At 39.1% G+C, this 27,456-nt stretch overlaps 1 protein-coding gene across 1 annotated transcript in view; it reads right to left on the bottom strand.

The window, feature by feature from the left end:
* The window catches only part of CDH8 (cadherin 8), a 213,391-nt gene that overhangs the window by 124,684 nt on the left and 61,251 nt on the right, over positions 1-27,456 (bottom strand). Inside the window, exon 3 of the mRNA XM_006129384.5 lies at positions 9,149-9,443. Coding sequence (XP_006129446.1) covers positions 9,149-9,443 — 295 coding nt within the window. The remainder of the gene's footprint in view (positions 1-9,148; positions 9,444-27,456) is intronic.

The raw sequence follows: 27,456 nt of genomic DNA, 5'->3' as shown, positions 1-27,456 counted from the left end.
CACCTCCTCCAGAAAAAGCTTTGGCCATGTATCAGCATTTTGTGCTATCAGCAGAGAGGTTTGAACAATGAGATGGCATTTTTGTAAAAAATTAAATCACGGTTTTTGACCTTCTTTCTGTCAAAATTTGATATTTGGAAAATTTGAAGAAAAAAAAATCTTGGTGAAGAGTGAACTTGGAATTGCTAAGCAGGACTATTTATATCAGAAATTTGAATTAAGGATATATCTACACTGCAATCAGAAGAGTCATTTCAGCAAATGAGGAAAAACCTGAGTTAGTTTTACTCTAGCTACCAATCATAGCCAATCTATCGTAGCAGTGACTGTACACATTTGTCTAAGACACTGGATGTTTCAGTGACCAGACTAGTCTGCAGTAAAGTCTGTTCTACTGTAATTTCTCTGACATTGGTATTTGCACCAGCTAAATTAAAGCTAACTCCACCATATCTACATGTCCTGCAACAGCAGAGTAGAGTTACCCGAAAAGTTGTGTTCACACAGCTCAGAATAAAAACACACCATGTGCTATAAACATGCATTCTTCAACACACACACACACACACACACACACACACACACACACACACACACACACACACCGTGTGCTATAAGCATGCATTCTTCAACACACACACACACACACACACACACACACACACACACACACACACACACTTTTTTTCATTCTATTTCTTTGGTATATATGGTCATGCCAATTCTCTTCCAGAATTTGATCTGAGGAAGTGGGTCTGGCCCACGAAAGCTCATCACCTAATAGACCATCTTGTTAATCTTTAAAGTGCTGCACACTCCTTTCTTTTGTTTAAACAAACAAAAACAACCCCAAACACCTAACTAATAGAGCTTAAGTACAAATGCAGAATATTGGCAACGAACTGCCTGTGATTTATCTAGAGACATTAATCTCTACAGAAATTATTCTGGGCACAGATTCTGACAGACCCACACAGAATCAAGAAAGAACACAAGCTGCCCTGCCAACAATGCAGTCTCTGTGCAGAAATGCATATTGCCTCAAGGAGTGATTGGCCATGTCCCTCCCTCCAGCCTGCAGAGCAGGATCAGCATGCACAGAGTACAGGGAAGGACCCAATGAGAAGATGTAGCAGTAAGTGTCCAAGGGACTGTGAGAGGCAATTTCTCCCCAAACTCCCCCAAGTATGGTGTGGCCCTTCTCTGACCCCTTATTGTGGTGCAGAGGCAGTTTGCACGGTGCACAATCCTCCAAAGACAAATATATCCAAGAAAATGCAGACCATTCACAGAGAGCAAAAAAGGCAACTTTTCCCTAATAAATCATTATAAATTATTTATCCAGATCCTTGCATACTTAATTCAGGATTCAATTCTTTACCCATTGATGTCAATGGAAGTTTTCACATTGCCTGAAATCAAGTTAATGGATTCTCTAGCCTTAAAAAGCTGCTGCGTGCAGCTGTAGTACTTCAGTAAAGACATTACTTACATCAATAGGACATTCTTTTCAGAATAAGTACTCAACCTCTTTGAAAGGAGGTAGCTTGGTTGACAGGAGACGTCTTCCATGGACCAAGTGCTGTTTACACCAGGGGTTAGTCCAGTTTATTTTGCATTGCTCAGTGGTGTAGATTTTTCACACCCCAGAATGACATAGGTATACTGACCTATGTGGACCAGACCTAAGGATGTGATCCTGCAAATGCTTGACTTAGCTACTGTGAGGAATTCCCTTGATTGCAGCAGCTCTCCTTGAAGTCAGTGGGACTACTTGGAGATGTTTTCAGTATACTCTCTAGTAAAAATATTGATAAATATTTCAGATCATAATATCCTTGGGAACAATACCATGACTTCCTCTATACCTAGGGCCAAAAGCACTACAGCCATTTAGCAAACAAAAAATAATTTTGGAATTTCCAGTTCTTGTGCTGATTGAAACTAAAGGAATATCTATACTTACTGGCAGATTGACACTCTGGAGGTCAATCTTCCGGCATACAATTTATCAGCTGTAATGAGGGCCCACTAAAGCAAATGCTGAGGATGCTCCCATTGGAGCCAGTACTCCGACCCCTCATGGGGAGTAAGAGAAAATGGCAGGGGCATTTCTCCCATCGACCTCCCACTGTAGGGAAAGCGCTAAAGTTCAAGTCAAAGTATGTCAACTCTAGCTACACAATTAACCTGGTATAAATTTGTCCTAAAAAGCCTTCCTCCCATCCTCCCACAAAATTTAAAAAAACCAAACACTTTGTAACTGGAGTAGAAGTAATACTTTTGGGAGAAAGGGAAATGCACATATGTATATTACACTCCCCCCCAAAAAAGCCTCAACAAATGTTTGAAAAAAAAAAGCTGAATAATCTATGAGGGCTTTTTTTTTTAACCTTTTGTAACCTAACTGGTTCTCTTGTGCTTATTATTACCTATCTATATTTTTCTCATAAGCTCCATTAAGGTCATTCACAATGTACATGAAAGAAACATATAATTTCAATTTCTTTTAAAAATCCCTTATCTAAATGGCTCCTTGGTGCCAGAGTTCAAGAAGTTGATTATGCGCAAGATGAACAAGTAGTGGAACAAGAGAAAATGATGATATACATTTTCTAACAGCTGTTACATTGTAGCCATATTTTACAACATCTGCTGTATTTTTTTCCTGAGCTTCTGCACTACCTTTGATTTTACCCTTTGGGCTAATTTGTAGTTGACCTTAGTAATATAGTCCTTTTAGTCAACATTTTTTGTGACAGATTATCATTGATTTAACAGTCATGCACAGTGTCTTAAAAATCAATACGTACGGGGGGAACAGGAGAGTGTGCTGGGACTTGATAATATTACGTCTTGGGTTTTTATCACAACTTTACAATTTGCCAAGTTACTCTACCATTATTTATACTAGACCTGGGGTGTTGATGATACGCTACAGATTTTGCCCTTTATTTGCAAACAGTTTGTAACTGGAATAGAAGTAATACTTTGGGGAGAAAGGGAAACACACATATGTATATTGTGTACTGCATGATTTTTATATGTGTGTCCATGAAATATGTCTGTTTTGTACATGCAAAATAACAGCTGGTCAAATTCACTGAAATTGCACCTCACAAACAGTAGTGAAACTTGGGCAAATTTTGGCCCAAAGAAAGCAGAAATATTCAGATTAAAACTGCAATAAGAACAAATAGTAAACTGAAAATCCAAACTCTTTTCCAAGAAACAAATCTTGGAGAAACATCATAATAAAGACAAGTTAAATTATTCTAAAATAATTCACCCACTCAAGTTTTTGACGCATTGCAGGTGCAATTTATTTTTAGTGCAATGACATGCTGCATCACACCATGTACATTGTTTTATTATGACAAGTGATGGGGAACTCTCTCGCAGTTGGAGGTTTAGGTCAGATAATCCATGAAACATTTGAATGTTTGTCTGAAATTAGTCAAAAATTGTGAATATTCGATTTGCCTGTCTCCCTTTCTTCTGTTTCAACTTCTTCCCTGCACCAGCACATCTGTCATTCTGTTCAATTTACCTTTCTATTCCCCTGAACCTCTGCCACTGACTATTAGCAGAACCGCAGACCACTAAGCACCCTTTTCTCAAAAGAGAACTATGGAGAATAGCCCACCGTTCCTTCCTTGAAACACAAAAACTACAGCATCCATTCCGGGGCACATTGTCAGACCTGTGACAACTCCACACAGTTCAAGAATCTGTGAATAGCTGATGAGAAGGAAGCACAAAAGGGAGACTTATCCAGGCATTTCAGTTTCCCCTGGTTCTTCTAATTTGTTTTAAGCTGGTTCATTCATCTGTATATTATAACAATTGTTGGCTGTTACACAGAGCACACAAGCTCAGGAACAAATTTAAAAACAAGTGAACCACTGTGTACACCACCTTTTTGTCCCCCATTTAAGTGGGTCCCTCTTCCAAAATGTGTCCCTTTAAGTTTCATGATGCTTAAAGCTATTTGTTCAGAATGCAGCTTAAATGCCATTGAAAGCAAGTTATTTCCTACTTCCCAAATGCACTTCTGTGAGCAGCCCTACTACCATATGTTGCCACATAGGAGACAGGTGATCACATTTGACTTTCGCCCCCCCCCCCCTTCTCAAGCTTTGGCTCCTCAGGAGAGCAGAGCAGTATTAAAATTGTACAGAACATTTAGTCTCACCAAAGAGCAAGGGAGCCTGAGATGGACTAGAAGGGTGATTACTGTGACAGAGCTGAAAGGAAGAAAACTGAGGGGTGAAGTAAGGGTGAATTGTGTGTGTCCCTCAGGGCTTTTTCCAGAGTATGAAGCCCACCCCTTTCTCAGAAAGCAAAAAAAAAAAAAAGATAATGATTTCAAATGAACACAGCGACTGTACACACCCTAGAGTGAGTGAGAGTATGTGCATGTGTGTGTTTGTGCAGATGCAAGATGGTTCAGTCAAAGCAGCTGAAAAGTCAGAATCATTCCTGCAGGAAATAATACTGGAATAGAGATTGTCTTCATGCCATTTGCAGGAGGAAGATCCTTTGACCTCCCCCACCTTCTTTCCAGTCTTTCAGGGAAACAGGATTTTCCAGCTGTCATTCATATACAACATATGGCATGTGTTCATACTGATTACATATGTAAATGCATGTGATTGTGATGTCTACTGTGGGTTTGCATCTGCAAAGCTCCAGCTTCCCCCAGTAATGAAGTGTTATCTATACTGTAAATATATGTACTCAAGACTGTATGCCAACTATACTATCCATGTACTATTTATATAGGAAGCACCCTGGGACAATGTTTTGTAAAGTGCCCAGCATATTGGTGCCAAACAAGAAATGATAATAGCATGCAACAGTATATGATATAACAACTGCATATATTATGTTGGCAAAACAACACCTTGTTGGAATCTCAATGAAAGAGTGATGTTTTAGTTTTGGGATGCTAGAGAAATTAATGTGTATTTGCTTGTATCTTGTATATTACTTTCTCCAGCTATCCAGAAATGAAATGTCTTGTACAATATTTTCATAGCATAGCTACTACCATACCATACAAGTTTCTCTCTAGTCTCTGAATTCTTGTAGCATTTTTAGTAATCAATATTTTCAATGCAGCTCTCACCTGTCCTAAAGAAAACCAAACATCCCAGTATTAGGCCTTTGTCTTACATAGGCAACTATTAACTTCCTCCACCCCATCCCCTGGTCTCTATTTGCCACACTTTGTATCTGGTCACCCTAAAAAAAGACCTATCTTAGTGAGGATTGTATTCGTGGAAAGTTTCTCTCAGTTAAAATAGAAAAACGTAAGGGTAGAGCAGTGTTTTTAAGCTGTGTGATTGTGTGACACTCAGGAGAGATTCAAATGCTGCTTAGCAGATTAGCAGAAGTCTCACAGCTAGATTTTTTGTTTTTGCTGGTGGTGCACATTCACACGTGCCTTGGTGCACATAAAAATTATTCTACATATGGGACAGAAAAAATAGGCAGATGGAAAAGATTAGAGGGACAATTGAGTGTTCATAAAGGGGAATGAAGTAATTGGATAATGAGAGCAAAATAATGAGAGTAAAGCAAAAAAAAATTTTATAGACTGGAAGAATTTAGTTTTTCCCTCACATTTTGATAAATGGTGCAAACTGATTTGAAAATAAACATGAAAATAGCTACAGGAAGTTAAAATTATTATATTTACTATAGCAATTAATATAGTTTCTAGATGGGTAAAAGAAGGAGTAAAATAGTCAAAGAAGTACCAACAAAATTGGTAATGCAGCAGTGATGTCAACCTTGACCTTTAGACCAGTCTATACTTACTGTGCCAGAGATCAATCTTTTGGTGTTCGGTTTAGCAGGTCTAGTTAAGACCCACTAAATCAATTGCTGAGAGTGGCTGCTGTTGGCGCCGTTACACATCACAGCTGAGAGGAGTAAGGGAAGCCCACAAGAATAAGTCATCGGCCTCCCTCTGTGAAGATGGCAACAAGTTCGGCTTAAGGTTAGATGATACCAGCTATGTATTTTACATAGCTGGAGTTGAGTACCTTAGCCCAACCTTATAGGTGTAGTGAAAACCTAACCTTAGTTACATTGCAGGTTAACAGGAAAATCGCATATGCTGCATTAATTTTATAGTTCTTCATCATCCTCATAATTCAGTGGGACACATGCTCTGTGTTCCAGAATAGCCACTCAGAATTAAGGTTTCTATTTGCAAGGAATGGTTTGTAGTTGCTGTTGGTGCTTCTTTGGAGTAATAGGTTAAAAACATGCATTCCATGGGGAATGCTACATACAGAAAAAATATGACTCAGGATATTTAGACACATACACTGGCCTCCTGTATGCTTTATTCCATAGCATCGGAGAGCACAAATCATACGGTAATTCTAAATCCAACTCTTTTGAGATGATTTATGACTGTTTGTCACCTTTGTTGTAGTGGTTAAGGGTCTAAAGATTAATTATAGCATTTGAAAATAAAATGTTTATGTGTCATGTTGTATCATATGACAGAGGTATAGGCCTGATAAGTTCAGGGGCAGAGCTATCCCACTCCAGTGAAAATTTCAGAAGCAACTTTGCTTCCAGGGGAATGATATTCTGTACTATCCCTACTCTAACTTCATTGGTAACTACTCTCTCCTTTATATCACCAAGGTTCAGATTCTTGATACCAGAGTTCAACTCACCTCCTATTCCCTCCATATACTATCTTTTGTTAAGACCTCTCTTCTCTTCTTAATCTATCCTCAAAGCATTATTTTTCATTATCCTGCCTTCTAAAACTCTTGTTCATATACTGACCACCTCTTGCTTTGAATACTGTAGACTTCTACTCTACAGATTTCCTGCCTCTTGCCTTTCCCTCTTTCAGTCTAACCAGGACCCACTACTGATTTCATTTACCATTTCTGAGTGTCAATCCTGCCACATGCTCCTTTCTGTCTCCACTGATTGCCTATGCTTTACCATATCACTGGTCCTAATTCCACTCATATTCCATTTGCTTTTTCCATCCTTTCACTTTACTGCGCCTTAGTTGTCTTTCTTCTGCTCTCATTCACCATACCTTTCCTCTTCAATTGCCTTAGGAAAGACTTTATATTTCAACAAGGCCTGCCCCTTTTCATCAGTAACCTGTGCTTTCCCTGTCTATGATTTGCTTGTCTTACTTAAAATGATGTTTCCTTGAGTAGGAATCGTGATGTCTTAAGCTATGTTTGTAATGTACTGTTTACATTATTTGTAATAACAGAATTAATGCTCAGGTACTATATTTTTCCTGCATGTATATCCTTCTGTTTCCCATCTAATTTTTCTCCAGTTCACATGGGGACTAATCTACAATTTCTTTCTTGCCTCCTCCCATGTATAATTTAATTAAGCCATTATTTGCTTAAAGTTTGGCAAAAATATCATTGGAAACCAAGTCCACATTAGGTTTGTGTTACTATACAGTTAAACCAGCATAATATATTAAACTTGTTTTTTGGTAAAGGAATAGACATTCAGGCTGAAAACTCATACCAATTTCAGTAGAGGTGATTGAAAGCAACCAAGGCATCAAATCTGGAGAAAAATTATAATTGACATACAAACCCTATTGAAACTATGCTAGTGCTATTGGATCTGTTGTACTTAGAACTGAAAAGTCCTCATACACCTCATTGTACTGAATTTCAGGAAGATGACAGTTCTAGCCCTATATATAATTCCTGCGTGTTTTTGTGTGTGTGTTTCACTGCAACAGAGCAGAATGTTGTTTTCCAAACTCTTTGTCAGGGCACTATCATGTTTATAAAGAGGCTTGGCATGCCTTCAAGTGAGTATTTACGTATAACTTGCCTTGACAGATAGAGTACAAGAAATGCCAAAAACCACATTACTTTCAGTTTAATATTGGTAAACCTTAGAAATCATGTTTTACTTTCTATGAGCCTGATTCTGATGGTCTCACTCACATGAATGCTCTGCAGTTAGTTACATTGGTTTCAATAGGTCTAACCTGTGAGTAAGGGTGCATCTACACAATACTCTAAACTCGAAATAAGATACGCAATTTGCATTACGCAAATAGTGTATCTATTTCAAATGATTTTGAAATAGCTTATTTCAAAATTTGGCACATCTACACATCACCAAATTTTGAAATAACATGCTATTTCAAAACATCTCTTAACCCTCATGAAATGAGGTTTACCGGGATGCCAAAACATCATTCCAGTTATTTAAAAAAAAATATTTTAAAGTAACGGGCAGGCTTGTGTAGATTGAGGGTAGCTATTTTGGGATACGTCCAGTATCCCGAAATAGCTGTACAGTGTAAACTTTCCCTTAGATACTATCCATTGAATTACAATATATTACTGTGTCTCTGTATCTTTCTACCTATCTGGATAGGTATATATACTGGCACTGCTGCAGATATATAGATATAGAAAACAAAACGTGCACTAGAATTGCACAATAAAACAAATATATTCCCATGAAAGACACACAAAAAATGGAATCTAAATGAATACATTATCTCTATTAACAAGTACCTTTTGCATATGTTTTCCTTTCTTTCTACCATATTTATTCCCTTTATCTTCATCTCAGCTTCCTCTATTTGCCAGTTCTACCTCCCTCATTTTCAGACCAAATGGCTGAGGGGGTAAGCTCACTATAGCATCTCACAACCAGACATAACATCTTTCATTTTCATATTTTTGATTATAGTTGTACATGGAAGAAAATAAATGAGTATGTATCCACAGTTTGTAAGGGCTACATCTGGTACAAATATATACACAGAGATAATTAAACATCAACAAAATATCAATAGGATTAGAGTGGCATATTGGAACAAATCTTGATAAATCCTCTCAGTAACAACACTCTACAGCATCATAAACAGACTATAAATTCAGGAAACTGAAGTAGTGTTGTGCAAAGAACGCCATTTTAATATAAAAATGGTCACTTTCTTATTACTGAGGATCTCAAGCTATTGTACTGCAGAGGAGCATTTTGGAAAATAATTGTTTTAAAAAATGAAAGTTAGAAATAGGAATGGACTAAACATCTTTTCCCCATGTCACTGGTAGCTAAAGGATGAGTTTTCCAAGCTCTTTATAGGTTGAGGTGTACATACCCACAATAGACATTTCTGGAACAGTGGCATGGTAGGGGCCATCAAGAAATTCTGGTGCATTGTCATTGATGTCTTGAACCTTAATAATGAATTCTGAAGGTGGCTCCAAAGGTTTGTTTGTATCCCTATCAACTGCTTGCGCTGTTAGCGTGTACTCTGCCTTTTCCTCACGGTCAAGTCTTTTCATAGCATGAATATCTCCCGTCTTGTCATTGATCACAAAGATTGTCCCAGCTCCATCTCCTGACAAGATATACTTGATTTTGCTGATTCCAGGATCCAAATCTGTGTGCAGCTAAAATGACAAATAAGCATTTTAGTCATAAAAAAACTAGCATTTATTTTTTGCATTGGTCTAGCCATGCATTTTTCAAGTTATTCTTTTGCACTTTAATCTTAGCACCAATGATCCATATCTCAGCTTGAATACACAAGGAGAGTTAAGATTTGTATGCATACTAATCAAAATTGAATGTAATCATAGGCATAATTAGACTTTCTATTTAAAAAGCAGCTGTTTTATATATTTAAAATCCCTACTTCTAAATGTAAATGTCTTCAGATCTATTATGAGCTAAAATGAACAAACATTAAACGTCCTTAACCAATTAGATCAGAGAGCAAATGAAGGATAAGCAATAATATATTTTTAAATCTAGCCACTTATTTTCAAGCATTACTTCCTCTCAGCTTATTTCCAGAAAGGGATGAGTGTTTAAAATGGCTTGAACATATTTGGCAAGTTTCATCTGAGTTAATGTTTTCAATTGACAGCATTACCAAAATCTTACAACTGCATTTTAACTCAATTGTTGAACTGAACTAAAAAGACTTTTAAATCCTTATTCCCAAAGGGTTATTCATGAAAGAGTGTTTTGTGAAAGCAAGCTACCAGAAAAAATGGAGAATGATTATTTTCCTTGAGCACGCTGTTCTTCACAATTTCTTCCCATCAGAAAACTGATTTTTGAATTGTATTTAGTGTTTCAACAAAATGAGAAGTTAAGATCAGAAAATCCTAAAACAATACAGAAAAAATCCAGATGCACACAGGTCTTTGTCAACCAAATGTTTGAACCAAAGCCCAGTGGAATAGACTCGGGATCAACCCTAAAATTCCAGATGAAATCAAATAATTAATCTTCAGTGGAAGATGTGCTTTTTATTGTACAAATTTTATTATGTCATTATGTATTTATATGAATGAATATATAATTATAATTCATTTAAAGGAATGTTAAGCCCACTGGAAGATTACTTTAATTTATGTACATACATAGCAATCTTTTATCACATTGAGTAAGGGAAATGGAATATAATATAATTTAAGATGAGCATCATTTGCATTAAATATCTTGCACATCTTCACAAAAGATGTTCTGATAGAGGTTTTAGTAACCAGCAACAAGTGTGCTAGCTGATTTGTTTTCTCAATGGTCTTTACTAGCAGATATAATGAGATGGAAAAACTCCTTGTGGTATTGGTTGTCACCCTGCCAATGCTGTACCTGGTGCACCTAAACGGTCTTGAAGTCAGGTGCTTTCATAGGTATTTTTTCATGTTTTGGATCAAATGTTGATACATTAAACCGTACCCTTTCTTTTGAAGTACTTGGGCTCTAGTAACAATGAGACAGTTTACATAACACTGAGCATCTTGTCTTCTCTAGATTAGCAATTCTCAGACTGTGGGTCAGGGCCCAAAACTGAGCCATGACCCCGTTTTAATAGGGTCCCAGGACTGAAGCTAAAGTCTGAGATAAAATCCCAAAGTCTTAAACCCTTGGTGGGGAGACTCACATTATAGGCCCCCTACCTGGAGCTGAAACTGTGGACTTCATTCTGCTTTGTCTCCCCATCCCTTGCCCAAAGCAACAGTCTTTGGGTAGGTTCAGTCCCCCGAGGTTGTTTATTAATATTTGTTATGAGAAGGGAGTCACAGTGCAATGACATTTGTGGAAACCCTGCTCTAGATGTTGGATTAAGCACAGTGGCCAATTGTAGTCAAGTTTCATCTTCTGGAGTTGGTTTTAGGATTTATACAGTAGTTTGAATTTAAATAAATCTTGGGAGAGTAGGCATTTGTTATTTGACTTCCAGTCATATGGAGATAAATAACTTTGTTCTCCCACAAAGATCTGGGTGAAATCCTGGCTCCATTAACTCAGTCTTTCTCCACTTGCCCTTCCCACTATCCTTCTTCCTCCCTTTCATCTTGTGTTACCCTTTCCTCCTCACTGATCTCCCGTCAATATGCCCTGTACCTCCTTTATTTTTCTATTTTGCTAATCTCCTCTGATTAACCCGCCAACCAAAACAAACAAAAACCTGTAAATGTGCATGATATTCATAAACCATCTCTCTGTTTGTAGGTTCTCTCTCTTTGCTTTATCTTTGTCTGTCTTCATTAAAACATTATCTCTTTTAGACAGGGAACTGTCTATTATTCTATGTTTGTCAGTGTCTGGTATAATCCATACACCTATTGGATATGGGGTACTCTCCTTTCCAGTGGTGCCAAGACCAAGAGCGAATAGTGAGTCTGTACTACAGAGAGAGCCAGGTAGAGAGACAGGTAGCTTTTAGTTCACACTGTAGAGCCGTGGCCTCCAATTTTTTAAGCACAAGATCACTTTTTGAATTTAAGTGCAATCCACAATCTACCACAAATCCAAATACCCTTACCCCACCTCCTTCATGCCCTTTCACTGAGGCCCTGCTGCTGCTCATCACTCAGTCCTCCTTCCCTTCCCTATTCTCCCTCCCTTTCATCAGGTAGGGGCACAAGGTTGGGTACGGGGTCTGGTCTTGAGCTAAGGGATCTGGAGTGTGAGAGGAGCTCTGAGCTAAGCCTGGGGCAGGGAGAGTAGGGTTCAGGAGGAGGTTCATGGTACAGACTCTGTAAGGAAGGTTGGGTCCAGGGAGCTCAAGGCTAGGGCAGGAGCTTGGGGTGCAGGAGAGGGTTAAAGACTGGGGCAGAGTTTCAGGATGCAGGCTCCAGCTGGACATTGTTTACCTCAGGAAGCTCCTGAGTGGGGTGCAGTGGGGCTAAAGCAGGTTTACCCCTGCCCTGGACCTGCACCAGTCTCAAAAGCAGCCACCAAACTCCCCCCATCCCCACCCCTGCTGTGCCCTGCCTCCATTCTGTGGAGACAGAATACAGGGTGGGAGAGGTTGCACCCTGACATAAATGCCCCCTCTTCTCCCTTCCCTGCTCTATACAGTAAGCAGAAGGCTCCTGGGCATGGGGGGCGGAGGGGAAGCTCCAAGGCAGAGGGCAGAAGAGGCACAGCAATGTGGGGAAGGGCAGCTGAAGTGCCGCACTTGATAGCCTCTTGGCCAAATCAGTCAGGTTCACCTGTCTGATTGTTCTAAGATTTACCAGTAGATCCTGATCTATTGGCTGCTGACCACTTCTGTAAAGGTTTATTCACTAAGTTCCAGAAATCACAGGTTCAATTCTGCCTGTTGGTGTTATACCAGAACAATGGAGGCTCATTCCTGATTAACCCGTAGGCATTGTTTTAATAAACACAACAACCAACCACCACCACCACCAACATTGACATCAATAGCAAAATCCTCATTCACTGACTTCAAAAGTTCCAGGATTATATCCTTGTGTTTTGATGGCAATTTGCTATGCATTTGGAGATTTATATTTTAGTATATTAAGCTCCTAAAATGACTGCACTCAACTTTTACAAAAAAGTAGAAAGAGGGACATATGGAAGCTTCAGATGTTGTAAATTATCTGAGTCCTCACTATGTTATTAACCCAGCATGGATACAAACACAAGTATGATTAGATGTGCATATGCCTTAATGTGCATAAGTCAATCCTCTCTGCAAAATTCAATCTTTCTTCTCTCCTTATAGGTTTTTTTGTTTGTTAAGAACAAATAGCATAATTCAAGACTGAATTTCTTCCTGATTTGGCTGGCTCCTCCCCCCACACAAACAGAATTAAATATTATTTACCCTGTATAGTTGTGTTTTCTCTGAGAATGCTCAGTTGGGTTAGATTGATGTTAAATTTGAATATGCCTTTGAGCTCTTAATCCCTTCCAGCAAAGTACTTAGACTTTGGGTGACTTAAGGGTGCTTAAAGGTCTTTTTAATCAAAGCCTTATTCTCAAAAAATCCATGGTTGCAAAGCCCAAGTAACCATGGGTGAAGGTCTTCTGATGCATATTTCTGATGTATACTGGCAAAGATGTGAAACTCAAAAGTTGTATACAGCTAACTTCTATGCAATAATTCAAATACCTCAGTTCAGTAACAAGCTAGGATGGACACGTGAATGTGAACATTAGTTCCATAAAGAGAGCTGGCACAAATGCAGGGAGAATTCTCTGTAATAAGTATATGTTAATGAAACTGTATAAAACCATGATTAGACCATCCGTAATGTCCAGATTGGAATGCTAGCCAATGAAGAAAAGAGACAAATAACAGCTTCACGCGGCTGACTGAGCTAAGAGGTGATAGCCTACAGAGAGAAATGGAGTGAACCATGAGATAGGTAGCCCCTATCATATAAAATCTGAGGGATCATGGATGGAGATGACTGGGCCATGTGAGATGAGACATAGGATTTGTTGGTCAGAGATTACAAGAGTTATTAGCTATGAGACAAATATAAAAAGGAAGACCCAGAAAATGGTTGTTAGAGATGCTGCAGGAGACTAAGGCGACCAGTGGCAGCTTAGAAGATATACTCAACAGGAATGCATGGAGGTGAAGAATAGGCACCACTGACTCTGACTAAATGGACAAAGAGAAGGCAAAGGAAGATTTGAACCATGGAAGATTTGCAGAAGTTCTTTAATCATGAACTAGTGAGACATTGACATTTGGACTGAAAACAGCACACAATTAATATTAGCACATTGGAAACATGCCTAAAAGAGGAAGGAGTGCCCAGAAGCATTTTATAACATTTAAGCTGCAATTGATTAGGAACAAAGAAAAATGCATTTAACTTCCCTCACCCCCCAAAGATTAATCTGGGCCAAAACTGATGGTGTTAGGCACTTGCCTGCAACAGAGCCAGTCTCCTCACAACCTAGTGAATGAAATACATCCTAATGGAAGTGGCCTGACAGAGTTTGCCACCCTTCTGGTCAGAGAAGTCAGCAGGATGATAATGAAACTCAGTAGTACCAGCTCAGCTTTAGTCATATCTACTCCAGTTTCCCCCTGATTTCTGATTACTGGTTTAGACCTGCACCACTCTCTCAGTGTGACTCCAGTTAACCCTTGAGATTCTGACTCGTGACTCTCACCCTTAGCTATGCTCTCATGCCCACCCCAGCCTGGATTCAGTTAGACCAGTGTCTTGCTCCAATAATTGTTCCAGGCTGGTCATTAACTGTCATATTTTCCCAGTCCCTTAATGGATAAATGTCGCATGTATTAGAATTGTTGTAATCATACTTAATGGTGAGAATCCAAAGTCAAAGTTCAAAACAGCTTTTTGAAATAATAAAGTACTTCAATAGAGAAGCATTATAACAAATGACCTACCAAAATGCCAATGTTTCAAAAATTGTTTTATTGTTTTGATTTAGGATCTAACTGGCATCACATTACATCGTCAAAAGCACAGATCTAAGTGATGTTCAAAGTCAGAGAGCATATTATTTTTCCAACTAACATTCCCTCTGTTGTATGAGATGTGAATGATAATATAAAGCAATTGTCAAGCTTCAGCAGGCTGCATTCATGTGAAGGTTCAAGATCATTACACTCATAATTATATAGGGTCTAGGTGAATTGATAGAGAGGCATAATCAAGAGGATAAATGAATTTGAGTTTCTGCTGAGGAGCCTTCACAAATGGGGGAAATACAAATCTGCTTTCCATACCTGTACCCTTTATCCATTACATTTGTGCCTGAAACCTGCCCTCCTATTTTTCAGAGTATTATTGAGAATCGTAACAACAACAAAAAACATTTATTTTACAAAGGAGAAATCAATGTTTCCCAGCCAGATTCCAGTACTGGACCAAATCCCATAATTAAGAGGAACATATACTTAATGGAAAATGTACTTCTATCCAGACATGGTGACATTTACTTCCCTTGCATGAGACCCACTCAATTAATTAGACTTTCTGACAGAGACGTCCCAGAGCAGTGAAATCCCTCTCAACCCACCGCCAGGCTGTAAATGCAAACATCCTCTTCACTTGAAGTAGCCACCACAGTTCCTCCATCCAACATATTCATGCATTAAATGCCATTAGGTTGTCCTTGCATTCTCCTCATAGCACACCTCTCATCACAGTGGTGATACAGATGCCTCGTATTAATGCTCTGAGGCCTCAATATAACCTTAACGTAGGCTTTAAGTGGCACAGAGATATGTGCAGTAGTTCTCCCCATCAAGACAAATTTCACCCAGTAACAAACTCTGAACCCCATAATATCTAATATTCATTGATATAGTATAGCTGGTGATCAGTGGTTTCAGAATTATTAATATCAAGGCTTCTACTGCCACAAACTAACTTTATTAGTCACCAATTAATGAACACATAAAAAAGAAGAGTCAGCACATTTAGTCAGGTATATAGCATATATTTATAGTCCCCACACACATACTATACAAACACACAATCACCATCAATTCAGGAGAGAAACTGCAGAGACAAATTCTTGCTGAAAGGGCCTCTCTATGTTGCAGATTTAAAAAGTACCACTTGTATTCTAGCACGTGGGCACTATTCAACTAATACTAAACACTTCCAGACTATCAAAGTTCAACTTCTTGGCTAAATACGTATAATTCTATAAACGCTTTGTGAGTTTATGGTTTTTTAAAAAACCTAGAATCTAGATGTGTGGTAACCTGCTATAGCATAAATCCTGGCAGGGAAGGGTAGGGGAAAGGTAAAGTTGGAAAAACTATCAGAATTGGTTCTTTAGGCTCTAGCTTCAGTTCTGGGAACCAGTGGAAGATCCAGAATGCTTTTGGCAGCTGGTAAAAAGTATTCCCTTCTGCTTCCATTCACCTCGTCTGCCCAGTGCAAGGATGGGTGGGGCCATCACTCTTCTCTCAACATACCCTCCCTGACCTAGAGGCAATACACTCTTGGGAGGACTACCGTGGAACAGCAGCTGTGTTCCTTAATCATATTGTGCCAGGGCAGCAGGGGAGGAGAAGGAAATAATACTCCTAGGCTACGTTTACACTGGCCCCAAATTCCGGAAAAGGGATGCAAAGCAGGTAAGTCAGCATAGGGAAATCCGCGGGGGATTTAAATATCCCCCGTGGATTTAAATAAACATGTCCGCTGCTTTTTTTCCGGCTTGGGGAAAAGCCGGGAAAAAAGCGTCTAGACTGGCGCGATCCTCCGGAATAAAGCCCTTTTCCGGAGGATCTCTTATTCCTACTTTCAAAGTAGGAATAAGAGATCCTCCGGAAAAGGGCTTTATTCCGGAGGATCGCGCCAGTCTAGACGCTTTTTATCCGGCTTTTCCCCAAGCCGGAAAAAAAGCGGTGGACATGTTTATTTAAATCCACGGGGGATATTTAAATCCCCCGCGGATTTCCCTATGCTGACTTACCTGCTTTGCATCCCTTTTCCGGTATTTGGGGCCAGTCTAGACGTAGCCCTAGGGTCTGACCCAGCTCTACTGAAGTCAATGGGAATCCTTCACTGACTTCAGCAAGAGTAGGATTGGGTCCTTAAAGCCACCTCTGACCCTGCTGTCCATTCACTGATTGAGAGGTAATCCATTTTGTAATGACCTAGGTTGTTCAAACAGAGGATCTGCCACCCCAATGTCGACATATTAGGATGAAACAAGCATAACTGCAGCAATAATCCAAAAGAGAAAAATCACAGCCTATTATAAATATGCTTTTGGATATTTTTAATTAAGAAAAGAAAAGACTGCACCATGAAATGAAGTTTTATTTGAGTTCATTAGAGAATAATTAATTCATCCATGTATAATTACACAGAAATTACCCATCACTTCTTTCAAAGGAAATTACACAATCTGCATTTTAAACTTCATTTTAAACCCTTGCATCGTTCTTCCAAGAAAGCACCACATGCTGCTCTCAATTTTACAATTTCTTAAAGGGATCACTGGTAAATCATTGATGCCACTCACCTCTCTGAAACTTTATATATTATCCCAATGATCATTCTTTTCCCCCTTTCTGGTGCCTGGTATGGAAATCCTGAAGGGGAATCCTTCGTTTCAGAGGCAGATCATATTTAATGAACCTAAAGACAGTTTCTTTAGCTTTCTGGTTTCTTTCACAAGTCCCTCTGGATTCTAAGCTGTTCTACCTCATTCTATAAAAAATACTGAAACATTTCAGTGGCTTCTGCATGCATTTATATACATGATTGCTTCCAATAATTGTAACACCTTTCTTCTGCTGTGATCCTTTTCCTCGTTATCTGTCTATTCTTCCTGTGTCTCTTCTGGTTTTGCTAGATATATTAAAACCAATTAGGGGGGGTAAGAACAATTGTGCTGTGTATTTCAGTGAGTTCTGATATAAGATGATATATGTACTCATATATATGAACAAACCAAGGTTTAAAGAATCATTCAGCATTAAAGTCTAAAACAGGATGCAATTAATTTCTATGCAATGTGAAATTAATAAAGTGATTGTAAATTCAGTTCAACAGAGTCTATTATATTCTTCAGGGGTGTGCTGTTCCCTTTAATAGTAATGGGAACTATGTCTTCATAGTCAGGAAAGGGAAAATGTAATATTCTGCATTACCGAGAGAGTAATGGCAAATATGGGGAACAGTCTTGTTCTTGCTGAAGTTAAAAATCAATATTTCCAACTATTTTAATAGGAGAAGGAAAATATTCATGGGGTATTGATGGTTTTACTTATTATACTAGGCTCATGTAACTGAAAGCAGCAGAGGTTACTTGTCAGTAGACTTTCCTGTTCAGCTGCAGGTTCATAATCATATTAAAAAAACAATAATACCCCTTATAGATTCAGTCAACACTGTAACTTTGTTTTTCATCTGCCTCAGTTTTCTACCATGTCGTTTACAATATCTTTGATTTAGAATGCCTTCTTTTACACTTCAATGTATTCTTTGCCAGTGTTTTTTATTTGATTTGCTGATTTGATGTGCATTTAGATTCATGCCTCAACTATGCATAATCATCTTTTCATCATTTACCTCTCACCGCCTCCTGATGAGGTTCGACAGTGAGCTGTGGGCTAAAATTGAAGCAAGGACCAAGAACCAAGAAATTCCTGAGTATAACATTGACTGGCTCTATGGCCTGAGGCAAGTCACATAGGGCTGAATTAATTCACCACACCCACACAATACTGGCCCTGTCAAGGGATACTTCCATCCTCACTGCTGGCTGGGGCATCAAGTGTTTCCTTAATTTGCTCCTGGCTACTGTGAGTCAGCCACAAAATTGCCAGGTCATGGGACACACTGGCCGCATGCCCTGACATTACAAGACCACTGTCAACTTATGCCAGGATTCACCTTTTGAAGAGGGCTCTTGGGAGGGCAAGAAATTTGGTTTCCTACATCCTGCTCCTAGCAGGGAAAGCCTCTGCTTCCAGGGTTATTTGACTTCACTGGCTCTGGCCCTTGACACAGATTCTAGCAGCACCTCTCCATGGCATCTATGCTACCCAGTCCACACCTGGCCCCAGAACTCCTGGGGATAGAAGACACTGCAGAAGTAATATACAACCATACCTGCTGACAGGAAGGCAAAGGGGGCAATTTTCTCAGGGTCCAGTGATTCAAAGGAGCCTGAGGCTTTGGCCGCTACTGCTGCTGCAGTAACAGCAGAGATGACCAGAGTCCGCGGTCCTATATATTGCCCCCACAGTACAGTACCAAACTGTGCACTCTGGGCATTGGTAAGGGCAGAGTGCACTGCACTCCGAGCAGCACTGAGAACTTGCTGCCCTCTGTATCACCCCATCTACCCTCAACCTTCCAGGAGCATGGAGCCATGGCCCCCAACCTCGCCAAGAGGCCCATGGTGCCTGTCAGTTCCACTGAATACAACCAATATGAGGTTGTACACTTTGTGTATTTCAGATACACTGAGGGTTGGAACCTCAATCTTTACTTGCCTACTCCCATTCTCAACCTGACCAGATTTTGTCCCTCTTTCCTGCTATGTACCTGGACCCAGATGTCTGGAACACATCCTATGATATCAAGACAATCAAGTTTGAGGTGTTGCAGAGACCTCTTACTGTCCTCCATTTTTAGGAGAAACACAGGTCATTGTGTACAGGGACCCCTCTGTGCACAACTCTGAAAGGAGGTTGGATAGTCCCTTTTAATGTTCCTCAATTTCTTTTTATTTTTTTTATTCACACTGAATTTATTTCTTCTTGGCTATATTTTTTAGCTGCATTTTTACATTCTTCCCTTTAAAGTCTTATTATAATTTGCTACCCTGTATACGCAGACAGGGAGAACATCAAACTTGAACACTAAGACCTTTTTGTATTTTTCAAGCAATTTTCTCAAGTGAATGTCATAGCAATATCTAATAATACACACTCTTAGGATTGCAGAATAGAATATAAAGTTAATCACTGTGTACCCACAGCAGTAATTTGAAGGCTACTTACTAAATCTGTCAAACCAGACAAGATGTAGCCTAGATCAGCAAAGGCAGAAAAACACAATAGGCCACTTAGGCCAAAGGTGACCGAATATTTCTATTTACTTAAGCATATTTAAGTTGTCATGATTTTACAGTTCTGCATTATTCTGCTGAACACACTGCCAAAATGCTATGCTTGTAGCTGCTTTCACTACACTGATTTCTGCACACCATCATGGGAAGGTTGCCAGAGATAATATATTAATGTGTCTTCCTTCTTAGTACTAGAATTTCCATACAGGTAGAGTATGTTTTGTTATTTCAAAATGTTACAAAATTAACCTGCAAAAGGAAAAAGTGCATTTTTTATGAATGTAACAATTTTTTCAGGCATAAGGTCACATGTCAGTGTTTCAACACCTGGGAGGTGAGAGCTCTGTCTAAGGCCACATAATGTGCAAAACAGACAGTCTAAATAGAAAGCTCTCTTCCAGCAATTGGCTGTCAAAAACATCTTGAATTTAAATATGTAAACATCAGCTATGCAGCCAGCCAAAAATCAAAAGCTATTGGGAAGATGACTGCTTTACAGTGGGAGGAAGAGGACTAAAATACGCATTCTGAAGAGGATTTAAATATTGATTATAATATAACTATGCTGGAATAACATAACTTTGAAAAAACAGATGTATACTAACCTGTGACCCACGTGCGTGGACATGGTAAAGTGCAATTTTATACATCAAGTGAAGAATTTTCAAGCTAGATAAATGTATAAAAAAGAAAAGCATGGACAAATTCCTGTGTGGTTCCTGAACTAAATATTGATCCTAAAAAACATTGTTATATTTTTTGTTATACAGCATTATGGCTATCACATTTCATAGCCAAGTAGAAATGCATAAGGCCATCCTTAATTTTTCCATTCTCTCGGTGTTAGAAAAACACCATGATAAATAGCTGTGCAAAGATAATCCATTAGGGAAAGTGTTGGTTGAAACCAGTTAATATGCTTTTGTGCAAGTTAACATGAAAATCTTTGCCAGTTCATTTGCATGGCTTTCAAGTTTTCTGGAGATAAATTTTCCATGAATTTCAACAGCCTCATGCATTCCTGAAAATTTCTTGCAGATCATCTTGCAACATTGATATCTAGCATAATGCTGCATGATTTTGCAATTTCATACATTTAAAATTTGTCACGATAGTATTATGTCTGCTGCCTTTGACAATATTGGCTTGCGGGAGAACACAAACAAGTATACACCCACAGATTCCTATAATATATAATACGTGCAGTCATACAAACACTTATAAGGGATGGCTGAGATATACTTAATCCTATCTCAATATGGGGAAATTGACTAGATAACTTTTTGAAGTCCTTTCCATTTATAGGATTTTATGCAAGTACACAAATATGCCTAGACACGTGTCAATGTGTCAACTTGTATATACTTACGGTTATGCTGGTTCCACAGGAAACAATACTAGATCCTGCAGCCAGCATCCGAGTGAATATTGGAACTGATGGTATAATGGTTCTCATTATTACCTATTTATGACATTTCCCAATAGTGTATTCAAACAGGTTGCTGATTTTTAAGATGTGACTACTATGGGCTTGATTCTCATTTATACTAAAGTTTTCTGGCTTATGATAATGTTATAGGAAACATTAAGGAAAATATAAACCTGAGTATGGATTCATCCATTCTATGCAAGTTATCTATGTATACTAGCAAGTTACAAACCAGTAACTCAATGGCCTAGTGATAAAAAGCACAATATAAAAGAGCTGTAGGAGTGTCATGCTCGACATAAATTGGGGTGAAGGAATTACCTAATAAGGTTTAGTCTGGATGTTTATCCAAACTTTATGAACTCATAGAGAGCACTACCAAAGCACATGATATTCTCCTCAGCCACAGTTCTTAAAGATTGGCTGGAGATATTTTCTTATGAGAAATGACAGTCAACCTGCTATTCCCACTGCAGGGTCTGACAGGGGGGTAGGTGTGAAGTCCATGAAATGCCACATAGGGCCAGTAATATAATTTTCACTACAGAGTTAGAAGGCTGAATTTGTAGGTGCCCATGGCCCAGATAAGACATAAATTTACTCAGTTTCTCATAAATGGCCAACACCTAGGTAACTCAGGGATGTTTTATCTATAGACCACGGATGTACAAAATTTGTACCTGAATCTGTATCCACAAAAATGAGCTGCGGATATCCACACTGACATACATGGATGCAGATACCTGAAAATATAAAGCAGATATCTGCACATTTGCAGGGTTCCAGATATAAAATGTGTATCTGAATCCATAGCCACAAAAATGAGCTGCGAATATCTGCATCCACATCGTGGCTATAAAGTGGATATTTATGGATTTGCAGGGCTCTGTTTATTTGGCTTCACATGTCAGTGAATAACACAATTCTTCCTATTATGTCCAAAAGAAGCAGTAGAGGAAAGGAAAGAGTCACACATAAGAAAGTGGTGAGTTACAGCCCCTTCCTTCAGATGATATCAAAGGATTGTATAGGAGCCCGTCTAGGAGACGGAGTTCTGGAAACTTGTCTGAAGGGGACAGGATGGTCCTAAGAGGGAGAAGTCTTGCAAAAGAGAGAAGGAGGAGCAATTGTATTTTTTGAATTGGGGGCTCTGAATACAATCCAAACATCAGGCTACCCAAATCTGAGTAATGTTTAAATATTAATATTATTTGCATATTCCTAATATCATCTGAAAATACCTCAACAAAGATTACCAAAACCTTCAGATGGCTTTGATAACTGGTGTGGCCACTGTAAGACTTCAGTGAACCCTACATCAAAAACACATTATTAAGGTTGCAAAGACAAGCACTCACAAATTGGGAAATGCTAGAATGAAGGGGTGTTGATGCAACCTTAACTTAGTCTCCTTGTATTATGATACAATCTGTAGTTACATTATCACATAATGTAGTTTATTTTTTTGTCCATTCCTGCCAAGAATGACACCCCCTCCACACACACACACACACTTTCCAATCTATTCCTATCGCAGCCCTGTTTTTCCTACACTCCTAGCTCTTCATCTCGGTTCTATGTGCCTCACCTAGCATGTCATGGGCTTTGCTATTCTGTATTCTCATCCCAGTCTAACTCTATTTGCTCAGTAAGTTTTAGTCTCCCGCCTCAAAAGGGAGTTCGGGGTAGATGCAGGAGGCGGTGTGAGAGCTGGGAGGGAGTTCGTGACCTGTGGCAGGAGACTGGAGGTAGGGTCTGGTGAGGGTGCAGGGGGGTTGTAATCTGTGGCAGGAGGGCAAGAAAGAGGTTGTGACCTGAGGGAGGGAGTAAGGGTGTGGGAGAAGATATGGTGCAAGATGCGGGCTCTGTCTGCGAAGTGCTTACTGTAGGCAGCTCCCAAGAAGTGGCCCAGTGGACCCTCAGGCACTTACTTTAGGTGTCTCCCTGGCTGCTGTGGCTCAAAACACACCACTCAAAGTGTACAGATGCTGGGTCTAGTGTGTGTGTCTCTGAGTAGCATGGCCTGCCCCTTTCGGAGGTAGAGGGTAGCAAGTCTCCACATCCTCCATGTGCCCGCAAGCACTGTCCCTGAAGCATCTATTGGCTGGTTTCCAACCCAAAGAGCTTTGAGGATTGTGCTGAGGGAAGAGGCAGTGCTCAGAGACCCCTCTCCTCTCAAGAGGCACACCTTGCAGAGATACACATACTGGCCCCAGTGAGTGGTTTAGTGGTTTGTGGGATTGTAGCGGACAGAGACCCTATATGAGCATTCCACTGGGTTACAGAAGGCCAGGTTCACATTTATGTTGGTCTGGATCCTGCCTATGGGCCATGTTTTGTCCACCCCTGCTATAGTCCCAGTTCCAATCTTCTTGTCCAGACATTCTAAGTTTCCCTCTCCCAGTCTATTTCCCTGCTGCTTGTCTCCAGTCTCCTTGTTAAGCCAGTCTCAGATTCCTTCACTCCTGAACCAAACTATTTTTCCCACTGTTGCCCAACCTTAATTCACTGACACCTAGTCTAATCTCCTTCTCCAGGTTCCTCATCCAATCTCAGTGCCCCTACTCTTAGCCCTGTGTCCTGGTCTCATTACCAGCCTGTTCCCTGCCTCTATCTCAACTTCTCATCCCAATCTACTCTCACTACCTCCAAATATGCCCCACTTTTTTCCTTTCTGCATTTGACTCAGGCAATATCTTCCTCTATGCTGTCTGAGCCCAACAGTAGCAAATCACTAGGAATACAAGAAGCAAGCTCTCTTCTGTCAGACTCAGCTGGTTGGCCTTGGCCCAAGCCCCAAGTATTTCACTTTAGCCCATAATTGCCACCACAGGGACAGTCCTTCTTAGCCCTCAACCCATGCTCAGTAGGGAAACTTTAGTGAACATAGCTACAAAAATCTACATCTCTGAAAAATTACAGATCACAAATGCTCATTAAAGACTTATAGCTAGGCCAACCACAGGCAGATTTTTCATTACGACTGCAAAAAACATGTTCCTGACATATACCCTACCTTCCTGTCGAATTTCAAGTCCTTGCTTCAAATCAAGGAGGTGCTGGAGTGGTTCAAAGAAATGTTTAATATGGGGAAAAAACAGTGTGGTTTCAAAATTTTTCCAGGATTTTACCTGAGGTAGACACCCAACATGGAAAATTTCAGCCTGAAGAGCTAAAGCTTGGCAAAGTTGTAAACAATTAAAACCTAGTCTTAGAATGGGAAAGGGCAGATTACTTGTACAATAATCAGTGCTATTGACCCTGCCTACATTAATATGTCCTGCATATTCAGGAGGTGAGTTTTACTATGGTATATTATTTTTACATCTAATTATGCATTCATTGTATGACAATTTATTGGAAGCCCAATTAAAATGCTAATTTACCACTAGTCTACAAGATTATTATTTATACCTTTATAATAACTAATAAATCACATGTAATTGACTTTAATAAAGCAAGATGAATAACAAGACCAACAATTATCTGATTTTGAGATAATAAAGTCTTGAATACAGCAACACTTTGATGTAAAGTAAAATATTTTAGATAATTTATCAGGTCAGAAAAGCTTCCTTTCTCTCTTGTTATAGAAGTAGCATACTTTGTAGATTATCTTTTCAGCTAACTTTTACATCAATACCAATTTGCCTGAGGATGGTGACAAACCATTTGGCTTAAGTAAACAGTCTGATAGTCCCTTAACAAAATCTTATTAGTTTAAATGCTCTGTTACTTGTGTTTAAATGCTCTTTTTTCACCACAAACAAAAGCCATGTATATATAATTTTACGTGTATTATAAAATTCAGCTCTTCTTTTGAGACTCAATTTGGGACGAGGAAGACAGTCAAACTATGAATCGGAACAAACAACATCTTTTATTTTACCTGCATATCAAATATTTAGTGACATTATAAATGTTTCATATTGACCAAAAGCATATTGACCACAAATGGTTTCTGTGCATTGATGTGCTTTTTCAACTATATTATAGCTCCCTCCTCAGCTGTCCCTGCTTAGCTTTTGTGCAGCTTTTCTCAGAGACAGACTGAAGCCCATAGGATGAGAATGCTAGAAGCCAAAATCTTCTTTAATGTAGTGCACAATTGCTGCTGATTATAGAGCAACATATTAGCAGCAGGGTCAACAGGGAAACCCATGAGCTCTCCTTTCTCTGCTTCTTTTCAGTGTGTGTGTTTTGAGAGAGTGTGACAGTGGTACAAGAGGCTCACATAATATTTTTAAGAGATGAATAATTAGCTAGTATAGATCTGTCCTTTTAACTAGCATGATCAATCACAATCTCACAATGACCGCAACATAAGAAAAGGAACTATACATTAGTTTCACTGGAATGCAACACTGTTTTCATATAATTAAATGGCAATCTGCCCCCATCCATAAAAAACAGGATCCCTGAGACAGCTACAGATTATGATGATTTAGTTGGGCTTGGTCCTGCTTTGAGCAAGGGGTTAGAGTAGATGACTCCTGAGGTCTCATTCTACCCTAATCTTCTATAATTCTACTCTTTTGTTTCACATATAATTGATATACAGGATTAATGAACTAGTTCTGTTCTATGAGGAAATGTGAATAATGATAAACTAGAAAGGCGAAATCCTTATTTAAAAACATAAATAGGTCAAGGAACGCCTAACGGGGACATTTAATAAATAATAATGCATTATACTAAGTTACATAAACATTAACAGAGGCCATTTAAAAAAAATCAAACGATAGAAATCAAATCCTAGAAAATTTCTCAACTAGGTAACTGCCCTTTCACAGCAGGTTTCATGATTCAAATCTGATGGTTTCAATTCAACCTACACCTCAAAATTCAACCTACATTTCAAAATCTTCCCCCACAGTTTAACAATATGGCCACTCTCTGCTAACATGAATACTAAATTACTTCTTACCGCCCTCTGGACAAGGGCTGAACTTTTTTGTAAAAGTAGAGCATAGCGGAAAAGCCAGACTCTTAGCTAATGTGCAAATGAGAAGGGGAGAGGGGAAGAGAGAGAGAGAGAGAGAGAGAGAGAACTTCAATATAAAAGGGATCCTGATGATTGCCCTTTTCTAGCAGGAGGGAGTGAAGTGGTACAAATTAAGTGATTATCTACAGGGACAGAAAATAGTGAAAGCCTGGATAAAAGTGTTGGTCTAGTCTGGGGTTGCAGTATTTTCACAGGTAATGGAAGTCTTAATTTGCAAAAATCTGGTTCTAAGAGGGATGGAAAGAATAAGGGGGGGGGGAAACACAGCAAAAAAAAGAGTGAGGGAATAAATAACAAATGTAGCTGTAGCAAATGGGAAAAAAATATGAAGAATTAATCAAAAAGTGGAAACAATAAGATGGGGCAGAAAGGTAGTTTAAAATGCCACTCAGAAGAAAGACCCTTTTGCCATTTCAATCTTGTTAAGAAAATGAAGCTGAGAACTAGTTAACTATTAGATGTCAGATATTGATTAAAAGATGTCATCTGGTTATACAGAGACCCTCCAAATACCTGAATCCAAAAAGAAATAAGTTCTGTATGCTTGTGATAAAGCTTTCCTTAAGGGTGATCCAGAAAGCTTTACATTTGCTTAAGGATTTTTAGGTTTAAAGAGAAAGGACAAGAACAGAACAGACTAGTTCAGAGTAAATGTACTTCTTAAGCCAACTGTAGAGAAGCAGAAGAGTGTGGACACAATCAAAAGGATGAAAGAGCAGCTTGAAAAGAAGTAGCTATTCTAAGAGACCCTACAAGGAACAGTTAGAAACTAACAGCTGGAAGATATCATGGAAAATATGTTACTGAAACGTGAGCAACAAGTTGTTTACAGAGATAACAGACTGCAAACAGCTTTTCTGGTTGTAGATGAAAGCTGAATGAATGGATACAGAGCATGAGAGGAAGTTACACTATCCAAAAGTAGGCTTGAGAATTTATTTAGTAAGTAATGGGCAATTGTAGATCTTATCATATCCATAAAAACACATTTTTTAACTAGAAATATTCCCAAACCTTATTTTATTTTGCCTGGTACCTTATTGCCAAATTCATTTCTTCTCATGCCCTATGGCTATAGCTTCCTTCTGGTCAGCCTTTTCCAGAACTGTCATTTAATATTGATAAGCCAGGAAGTGATAGACATCATCAAACCAGCCTTGCCCATCAGCCCCAGGCTCCAAAG

This window comes from Pelodiscus sinensis, chromosome 12 (assembly GCF_052426305.1).
Source record: "Pelodiscus sinensis isolate ZL-2025 chromosome 12, ASM5242630v1, whole genome shotgun sequence".
In the NCBI taxonomy this organism is placed as follows: Eukaryota; Metazoa; Chordata; order Testudines; family Trionychidae; genus Pelodiscus; species Pelodiscus sinensis.
The sequence above is the reverse complement of the archived record's forward strand: the minus strand, read 5'-3'. Positions and strand labels throughout refer to the sequence as shown.